Source organism: Ranitomeya variabilis, chromosome 7, assembly GCF_051348905.1.
Source record: "Ranitomeya variabilis isolate aRanVar5 chromosome 7, aRanVar5.hap1, whole genome shotgun sequence".
In the NCBI taxonomy this organism is placed as follows: domain Eukaryota; kingdom Metazoa; phylum Chordata; class Amphibia; order Anura; family Dendrobatidae; genus Ranitomeya; species Ranitomeya variabilis.
Window position 1 is genome coordinate 26,997,939 of NC_135238.1, and position 10,783 is coordinate 27,008,721.

At 49.8% G+C, this 10,783-nt stretch overlaps 1 protein-coding gene across 1 annotated transcript; it reads right to left on the reverse strand.

Moving 5' to 3' along the window:
* Positions 1-544: 544 nt before the first annotated feature.
* LOC143785646 (uncharacterized) lies at positions 545-10,107 on the reverse strand. Its single transcript, XM_077274684.1, has 5 exons — positions 9,983-10,107; positions 6,455-6,950; positions 6,141-6,322; positions 5,158-5,265; positions 545-4,075 (listed from the first exon to the last, which is right to left on the reverse strand). The coding sequence occupies exons 2-5, from the start codon at positions 6,900-6,902 to the stop codon at positions 3,767-3,769; spliced, it is 1,047 nt and encodes a 348-aa protein (XP_077130799.1). The 5' UTR covers positions 6,903-6,950; positions 9,983-10,107; the 3' UTR covers positions 545-3,766.
* Positions 10,108-10,783: the final 676 nt, after the last annotated feature.

A 10,783-nucleotide genomic window follows, 5' to 3' on the forward strand; every position in this document is an offset into this window, starting at 1 on the left:
CAGTGCGAACTTCTATACCGGCAATCCTCTGCCACTTACTAGGTGCTCAGGACATCATAGGACGTTACAGGGCTCCTTGTAAGCGGAAGCAGCACGCAGGTAGAGGATGGCCAGGGCATAAGTAATACCACCCTCATCTGGTTGGCATGGAGGGCCAGGGTAGTTCAAAACTTTTTGCTCATCTCTATCAGTGATGAGCGAATATACTCGTTACTCGAGATTTCTCGAGCATGCTCAGGTAATCTCCGAGAATTTTTTAGTGCTTGGAGTTTTAGTTTTTCTTGCCGCAGCTGAATGATTTATATCTGTTAGCCAGCATAAGTACATGTGGGGGTTGCCTGGTTGCTAGGGAATCCCCACATGTAATCAAGCTGGCTAATAGCTGTAAATCATTCAGCTGCGGCAAGAAAAACTAAGTCTCTGAGCACTAAAAAATACTCGGAGGACCCCCGAGCATGCTCGAGAAATCTCGAGTAAATAGTATATTAGCTCATCACAAATCTCTATCAATAAAAAGATGACGGAAAAAAAGGAGAAGGAAAACGTCAAATAAAAGCTTTTATTTTTCAAACCTTACAAGGAGTATATGGAGCTTTTTGAAGGTAAAGAATCATTTATAAAATCATCACATATTTCATTTACAAATTACATTTTTTTTCCTAAAAAAAAGTCATAATTTCCGTTCTTCTCATTGGAATTATAAAAGTAAGAAAGGAATTCTGTGATCTTACCTGAATGTAATAATCTAGTCAATGGCTTGTAAGAGAGAGGGAGGCATGCGGACTTTCTCACGGACACCCACCTGGTATGGAGCAGCCGTATAAGGCGGGAATCACACCTGCAGTTTTATAGAACCAAAGCCAGAAGTGGATCCAGGGGAAGGAGAAGTATATGTCCCTTTCCTTTTGAATCCACTCTTGGCCTTGGAAGACTAGAAACATTTTTTTTTAATGGGCATTTTTCCCGATGATGAACGACTGTCCCTGTAAGGGGGTCATCATCAGGTCTCCAGACTTTCCAAAGCGGTAGAAGACACATTTAATCTGCTGATTATGTCTGGAAATGATACAGTTTTACAGCACATTTCACCATTTACATTGCAAAAGGTGAAAATCTGCAGTTATTGGAATCGTGGGAACTTAACCCAAGGCTAAATTCAGGTTTTTGTGATGCACAGACCTTGTACGGACCGGCCGAAGTTCTCCCGACCGTCAACTTTCAGTACAGACCAAAAGTTTGGACACGCCTTCTCATTTAAAGATTTTTCTGTATTTTCATGACTATGAAAATTATACATTCACACTGAAGGCATCAAAACTATAAAATAACACATGTGGAATTATATACTTAACAAAAAAGTGTGAAACAACTGAAATTATGTCTTATATTCTAGGTTCTTCAAAGTAGCCACCTTTTGCTTTGATGACTGCTTTGCACACTCTTGGCATTCTCTTGATGAGCTTCAAGAGGTAGTCACCGGGAATGGTCTTCCAACAATCTTGAAGGAGTTCCCAGAGATGCTTAGCACTTGTTGGCCCTTTTGCCTTCACTGTGCAGTCCAGCTCACCCCAAACCATCTCGATTGGGTTCAGGTCTGGTGACTGTGGAGGCCAGGTCATCCGGCGTAGAACCCCATCACTCTCCTTCTTGGTCAAATAGCCCTTACACAGCCTGGAGGTGTGTTTGGGGTCATTGTCCTGTTGAAAAATAAATGATGGTTCAACTAAACGCAAACCGGATGGAATAGCATGCCGCTGCAAGATGCTGTGGTAGCCATGCTGGTTCAGTATGCCTTCAATTTTGAATAAATCCCCAACAGTGTCACAAGCAAAGCACCCCCACACCATCACACCTCCTCCTCCATGCTTCACAGTGGGAACCAGGCATGTAGAGTCCATCCGTTCACCTTTTCTGCATCGCACAAAGACACGGTGGTTGGATCCAAAGATCTCAAATTTGGACTCATCAGACCAAAGCACAGATTTCCACTGGTCTAATGTCCATTCCTTGTGTTCTTTATCCCAAACAAGTCTCTTCTGTTTGTTGCCTGTCCTTAGCAGTGGTTTCCTAGCAGCTATTTTACCATGAAGGCCTGCTGCACAAAGTCTCCTCTTAACAGTTGTTGTAGAGATGTGTCTGCTGCTAGAACTCTGTGTGGCATTGACCTGGTCTCTAATCTGAGCTGCTGTTAACCTGCGATTTCTGAGGCTGGTGACTCGGATAAACTTATCCTCAGAAGCAGAGGTGACTCTTGGTCTTCCTTTCCTGGGGGGGAATCCTCATATGAGCCAGTTTCTTTGTAGCGCTTGATAGTTTTTGCCACTGCACTTGGGGACACTTTCAAAGTTTTCCCAATTTTTCAGACTGACTGACCTTCATTTCTTAAAGTAATGATGGCCACTCGTTTTTCTTTACTTAGCTGCTTTTTTCTTGCTATAATACAAATTCTAACAGTCTATTCAGTAGGACTATCAGCTGTGTATCCACCAGACCTCTGCACAACACAACTAATGGTCCCAACCCCATTTATAAGGCAAGAAATCCCACTTATTAAACCTGACAGGGCACACCTGTGAAGTGAAGACCATTCGTGGTGACTACCTCTTGAAGCTCATCAAGAGAATGCCAAGAGTGTGCAAAGCAGTCATCAAAGCAAAAGGTGGCTACTTTGAAGAACCTAGAATATAAGACATAATTTCAGTTGTTTCACACTTTTTTGTTAAGTATATAATCCCACATGTGTTAATTCATAGTTTTGATGCCTTCAGTGTGAATGTACAATTTTCATAGTCATGAAAATACAGAAAAATCTTTAAATGAGAAGGTGTGTCCAAACTGTTGGTCTGTACTGTACATACATACGCCTATGAGGCTGTCAAGTCCGGGTCACGTGCGGCTGCTCCGTGCATCGCGGTGTGTACTCCGACCATGCTGCACAGACATCTGAATGAGGTCTTATACACAGGCAGATATATCTGACAGACCAGGAATGACTCGTTCACATTTCTTATAGAAGGAGTGCCCCTTTATGCTGTCTGTATGCCCTTTGTAAGACAGCACCTTAATGCGCAGCTAACGCAGAAGACACTTTTATATCAATGGAGGAGTATGTGACACTAATTCTTTCAAAAGTTACTCAACTATAATATGATAGAGCAGATAAATACCAGTTTGACAAATTTCTGTAGACCACTATGCCACTAATATTCGAGGTCTTGCACGGTGCATTTATATAGTGTGCAGGTGTCGATCTCCTCCGGTATAAGAGGTGTACTATCCCCTAGTTTATTTTCTGTGTCCCTTTAAAGGGCTATACGGCACCTTGGACATTTTTAAATACCATAAAAGTCTAATAGATGGGGGTCTAATCATTGGGACCCCATACTTATCTCTAAACTAGGGCCCTCTCTTGGGCCGCTGAGAATATAGTATAGTGGTAACTGCGGATGCGCAGCTCTCCACTCACTTGCACAACAGCTGACCGATAGACGTGGCTCCCTCTACTTGTTAGCTATAGATGTCCAAGCTGTGATTAACCCTTTATTATCCTGGAGATCGGACTTATCTCTGTTTCTAGTGGGAGCAGCAGAGAAGAGTATGATCAAATGATACCATTGTGCCTGCAGAGTTCTCCTGCTTTTCCGGTGGATCCATCTACAAAAGAAAGGCAGCTACAGAAGAATATAGAAGAACAAAGCCTCGTATAAAAGATGGAGCCCTCTGGTCTGGAGATCTTCTGTCCACCATGATTTATGTGGCTGCTCCTTCAAAAAAGTTCCATCTTAAAATGCCCAAAATCGGGCAAGTGAGCATCAGTCTCTTGGCTATTACTCAAGGGCATGCAGGTTTGAGAAATCTTTGCCCCCAGCTGCTGGATCTGTGACAATACCTCTTGGTGGTTGCATTGTCGTTGTCTCATTTGTTCTTGTTCCCACCGATTCTGCCTCTCTATAAGAGTCTGCATGACTTGTGTCAGTCTGTGAAGCTCCCCTCTTATGGAGTCCAATTGCTCCACATTGGTTTCTGGCCTTGCTGGAGGGAATGCGGGTGCCGTCTGTGTGCTGGCATCTTTTAGCTGGTGAGCAAAAGCGGAGAACAGTATGACAATTAATACAAGTGACAGGCAGAAAGCAGCTAGAATATAATATTTAGCTTTTCATCATCCCAAGCACAAAGCTTCTGCTGAGAACTGGAAGGTGCCCGAACACTAGGACACCAGGGACATATCATCACCAATCAACACAGCTTGGATGTAAATATAAACACACTAACGTGGTATTATTACCCTTACTAAACACATAATGGTACCACCAGACTATCTGCACAAGATGGAGTCACAAGCCGCACCAGAACTGAAGGGATGGAGGCCACAAGTCCCCCCAACGCGCCAGAGATGGGGTGAGCCCCGCCAGAGAGCCAGGGATGGGGGCCACGAGCCCCGCCAGAGATGGGGGCCTGAAGGCCAGCCAGAGCGCCAGGGATGGGGGCCAGGAGCCCCGCCAGAGAGCCAGGGATGGGGGCCACGAGCCCCGCCAGAGATGGGGGCCAGAAGGCCAGCCAGAGCGCCAGGGATGGGGGCCAGGAGCCCAGCCAGAGAGCCAGGGATGGGGACCATGAGAACCGCCAGTGCGCCAGGGATGGGGGCCAGAAGGAGCACCAGGGATGGGGGCCAGAAGGAGCACCAGGGATGGGGGCCAGAAGGAGCACCAGGGATGGGGGCCAGGAGCCCCGCCAGAGAGCCAAGGAAGGGGGCCATGAGCCACGCCAGAGTGCCAGGGATGGGGGCCGTGAGCCCCACCAGAGATGGGGCCAGGAGGCCAGCCAGAGTGCCAGAGATGGGGGCCACGAGCCCCACCAGAGATGGGGGCCAGGAGGCCAGCCAGAGCGCCAGAGATAGGGGCCACGAGCCCCGCAAGAACCCCATGGATGGGGGCCACGAGCCCTGCCAGAATCCAGAGGTAACAATATCAACCTCAACAGCTACTATACAAAATTATATGAAAACCACTAGACCACCAGGAACAATACTAAACTTATTAGGTAATAGAAAGTATTAAGTCTGATTGTTCACCATGGTCTTTGGATTGCACAGCTGATTCACTGGGCAGTATGAATTGGAATTAGACCCGTACCCTTTCCCTTCCCAGTTATTCATACCCGAGTACTGACTTTGGCCGCCTGGCTTAAATCATGCTGCTGACTTGTTGCCGGAAGTGGATACTGTCCTCCTGGATTCAAGGGTTGACTTCCATTTTGAAATATTACCTAGTAACAAAGCAAGAAAAAGCATTTCACTTTCTCAAAGCTATAGGTATGGGGCTGGGACTCGCACATTGGTGACCTGTGGGTTATGTGTGACAGATGTGTGTGTGTGTGTGTGTGTGTGTGTGCGTGTGCGTGCGTACGTGTGTGTGAGTGGGGGTAGTACATCTGGCACCCCATCATTCTGGCAGATATCCGCTGATCGGTGGGGCTAAGAAGCAACAAAGCACCAGCAACAGTTTATAATCCAAAATAGTGAACAAATAAACCATAAGAAGGGGTCCCTGAGGAAGGTTTCATTCCAAAACGCGCGTCGGGGTGGGCTGTGGACGGCGTGGTGGTTGGAGTTTACATTAAGGGTATTTCCCCTTCTTATGGTTTATTTATCTCTATTGCTGAGACGCTATGTAGCCCTGGATGTTAGCCCATTGCCGGCTGTGATATATATCAGCTTCATTATGTTTCTGTTTGGTGGAATTGCCCTTCTACACCTATGATTAACCCCCTGTGCTGTTCACTGCCCTTATGTGCACTTTCATGTGCCGCATTGCTGCATGTCTCTCTCCTGCTGTACTGTGTACCTGTTTGTTATTTATTTACAATAAATTATATTCACTATTTTGGACTATAAACTGTTGCTGGTGCTTTGTTTCTTATTGAATGTGGCAGTTTGTCCTATATTTGTCCATAGATGCAATGGGTTGACTATTTGGCTATAACATCTTTGGGCCTTTTTTAACTATTCATCTCCTATATTGCACATGATGTTATTACTTTTCATTCGCTGATCGGTGGGGCTGCCCAGTGTCTACAGAGGCCGTCAATATGTGAAGCCCCAGACAACCTGGCCCGGTTTGCAGTAGGATTCCTCACTTTACCTTCTTCTGTAGGATGATGGCTTTGTCTACCAACTTCTTCGTGACCAGAAGTGCTGGGTTCTTGGGGGTGAGGAGGGGAGTCCTTGCTCTCCCATTGTTGTGATTATGCGATGTCAGATATGTAGGGTTGGGACGAGGTGCACTTGGCAGTGGATGCTGGACAGCACGAATAGCACCGGGTCCTTACAACGCAAATGGAAAATAGTTAGTATTTTAAGGTATGAATCTCCCACCTGCCTCCACCACAAGGTCTCCAGTCACATAGACCATGTGATGACTCAGCAGCATTTCTGCACACACTTCACAATACTCACGCGTCTCCTGCACCCTCTGTGCTTGGGTCACGGCCTGAGGCGCAGTCCTCGGAGCATTGGTCGGCGGCTCCAGGGAAGGATTTCCCTGAGAAAGAGACGTCACGCTCACAATTTTAATCCTTCCCTCTGTGTCCTCTTGCGGTTTTATGTTTGGAGTTGGCTGTGCATTGGGCACCTGAGGACCCTTCTCCTTTCTCTGGCCACTATTGTCCTGCAGAAGTCTCCAGAGCTGGGCCTGTTCCCACGGTTGTCCCTTTGCAGGAAGGTTTTGTGGGGAAGCGCTAGACTTCTCAGGTTCAATATTCTTACGTTTCAAGAAGAGGTAGATTGCTTGTGGCGTCACCTTTATATTGTCAAGCTCAAGGACCTTCTTGATTTTCCGAAAGCTTAGACCGGCTTTCCTCAACACCACAATCCTGTGCTTTGCCTGATCATCCAGACGACCCATCGCGTCAGATGTCTAGGACTTCACAAGAGGATTGGAAGACAACGAATCCTGAAAGAAATGGAATATCCAGTCACAAAAGTAACAAAAGCCCAATAGTATGATCGACGCAATACAGAGAACGCGGCTGCGCCTCATACACAGCCATCAGGACACGGCCCTGTCCTCCTCCTAATACACAGCGATCAGGACACGGCCCCGTTATCCTCCTAATACACAGCCATCAGGACACAGCCCCGTCCTCCTCCTAATACACAGGGATCAGGACCCGGCCCCGTCCTCCTCCTAATACACAGCCATCAGGACACGGCCCCGTCCTCCTCCTAATACACAGGGATCAGGACCCGGCCCCGTCCTCCTCCTAATACACAGCCATCAGGACACGGCCCCGTCCTCCTCCTAATACACAGGGATCAGGACACGGCCCCGTCCTCCTCCTAATACACAGGGATCAGGACACGGCCCCGTCCTCCTCCTAATACACAGGGATCAGGACACGGCCCCGTCCTCCTCCTAATACACAGGGATCAGGACCCGGCCCCGTCCTCCTCCTAATACACAGGGATCAGGACCCGGCCCCGTCCTCCTCCTAATACACAGCCATCAGGACACGGCCCCGTCCTCCTCCTAATACACAGCCATCAGGACACGGCCCCTTCCTCCTCCTAATACACAGGGATCAGGACCCGGCCCCGTCCTCCTCCTAATACACAGCCATCAGGACACAGCCCCGTCCTCCTCCTAATACACAGCCATCAGGACACGGCCCCGTCCTCCTCCTAATACACAGCGATCAGGACACGGCCCCGTCATCCTCCTAATACACAGCCATCAGGACACAGCCCCGTCCTCCTCCTAATACACAGGGATCAGGACCCGGCCCCATCCTCCTCCTAATACACAGCCATCAGGACACGGCCCCATCCTCCTCCTAATACACAGCCATCAGGACACGGCCCCTTCCTCCTCCTAATACACAGGGATCAGGACCCGGCCCCATCCTCCTCCTAATACACAGCCATCAGGACACGGCCCCGTCCTCCTCCTAATACACAGCCATCAGGACACGGCCCCGTCCTCCTCCTAATACACAGCCATCAGGACACGGCCCCGTCCTCCTCCTAATACACAGCCATCAGGACACGGCCCCGTCCTCCTCCTAATACACAGCCATCAGGACACGGCCCCGTCCTCCTCCTAATACACAGCCATCAGGACACGGCCCCGTCCTCCTCCTAATACACAGCCATCAGGACACGGCCCCGTCCTCCTCCTAATACACAGCCATCAGGACCCGGCCCCGTCCTCCTCCTAATACACAGGGATCAGGACACGGCCCCGTCCTCCTCCTAATACACAGCCATCAGGACACAGCCCTGTCCTCCTCCTAATACACAGCCATCAGGACACGGCCCCGTCCTCCTCCTAATACACAGCCATCAGGACCCAGCCCCGTCCTCCTCCTAATACACAGGAATCAGGACACGGCCCCGTCCTCCTCCTAATACACAGGGATCAGGACACGGCCCCGTCCTCCTCCTAATACACAGCCATCAGGACACGGCCCCGTCCTCCTCCTAATACACAGCCATCAGGACACGGCCCCGTCCTCCTCCTAATACACAGCCATCAGGACACGGCCCCGTCCTCCTCCTAATACGCAGGGATCAGGACAGGGCCCCGTCCTCCTCCTAATACACAGTGATCAGGACACGGCCCCGTCCTCCTCCTAATACGCAGGGATCAGGACAGGGCCCCGTCCTCCTCCTAATACACAGGGATCAGGACACGGCCCCGTCCTCCTCCTAATACACAGTGATCAGGACACGGCCCCGTCCTCCTCCTAATACACAGGGATCAGGACACGGCCCCGTCCTCCTCCTAATACACAGCCATCAGGACACGGTCCCGTCCTCCTCCTAATACACAGTGATCAGGACACGGCCCCGTCCTCCTCCTAATACACAGGGATCAGGACACGGCCCCGTCCTCCTCCTAATACACAGGGATCAGGACACAGCCCCTTCCTCGTCCTCCTAATACACAGCAATCAGGACACGGCCCCGTCCTCCTCCTAATACACAGGGATCAGGACACGGCCCCATCCTCCTCCTAATACACAGGGATCAGGACACGGCCCCGTCCTCCTCCTAATACACAGGGATCAGGACACAGCCCCGTCCTCCTCCTAATACACAGGGATCAGGACACGGCCCCGTCCTCCTCCTAATACACAGCCATCAGGACACGGCCCCGTCCTCCTCCTAATACACAGGGATCAGGACACGGCCCCGCCCTCCTCCTAATACACAGCCATCAGGACACGGCCCCGTCCTCCTCCTAATACACAGTGATCAGGACACGGCCCCGTCCTCCTCCTAATACACAGGGATCAGGACATGGCCCCGTCCTCCTCCTAATACACAGTGATCAGGACACGGCCCCGTCCTCCTCCTAATACGCAGGGATCAGGACACGGCCCTGTCCTCCTCCTAATACACAGCCATCAGGACACGGCCCCGTCCTCCTCCTAATACACAGGGATCAGGACACGGCCCCATCCTCCTCCTAATACACAGCCATCAGGACACGGCTCCGTCCTCCTCCTAATACACAGCCATCAGGACACGGCCCCGTCCTCCTCCTAATACACAGCCATCAGGACACGGCCCCATCCTCCTCCTAATACACAGCCATCAGGACACGGCCCCGTCCTCCTCCTAATACACAGCCCTGTCCTCCTCCTAATACACAGCCATCAGGACACGGCCCCGTCCTCCTCCTAATACACAGCCATCAGGACACGGCCCCGTCCTCCTCCTAATACACAGCCATCAGGACACGGCCCCGTCCTCCTCCTAATACACAGCCATCAGGACACGGCCCCATCCTCCTCCTAATACACAGCCATCAGGACACGGCCCCGTCCTCCTCCTAATACACAGCCATCAGGACACGGCCCCGTCCTCCTCCTAATACACAGCCATCAGTACACGGCCCCGTCCTCCTCCTAATACACAGCCATCATAATAGCTGCTGTTGTGCTGAGACTTGTAGTCCCTGTGTCAGTGTACTGTACATACCTCTGCACTATCTGTATCCGGGGCTGCAGCCATGTCACTGCCTTTGTTTACGTTGGGTGAGACGGTGTCCTACAGTATCACGTGATTTGTGAGGAAGGGGCGGGGCTTCCTCTGGTGCCTCTTCATTGAGGAGCGGAAGTATCAGCACATAAACACCGGGCGCGCTGCACTGACGTCATCAGAACGTGCTGCACTGACGTCATCAGAGAGCGCGCTGCCTCCTTTTCTCTCTCCCAGGGAGGTGCAGAGGAGGAGGCTGTTGGCAGGAGGCTGCTGTACCTGAGCCTGACACTGCCCCCAGTCTGTAGAGCAGCCGTCAGATATATGTCAGTACTTGGTGATTGCCTGTCTGCAGGCTGATAACAGAGAGCACTAGACTGCACTCACCTGTAATCCAGTGAACATCCTGTACTGACTGCAGACTGCTAAAGATTTCCATTTCCATTCTAGAGACACTGAAACTTTTACACTCTGGAAAAAATAAATTGACATTTTGTGAAAAATCATGTCTTCTAGGCACAGTTTTATTTTATTCTTTTTCCTATATATGTATATATATATATATATATATATATATATATATATATATATATATATATATATATATATATATATATATATATATATTTATCAATCTTCACTTTTTCGTTATTCCCCTTCGGGACGGTGGAGCCGCCACCATTTGGTTGCTTGCTATAAGCGCCAGTAGTTCCGTATATTGCAGTATATGGTAGAAGTCAGAGTCTCCTATTCGGAGTACCAAGATGGCAGCGATGTGGGTGATGGCGACCCCTTGGCGCT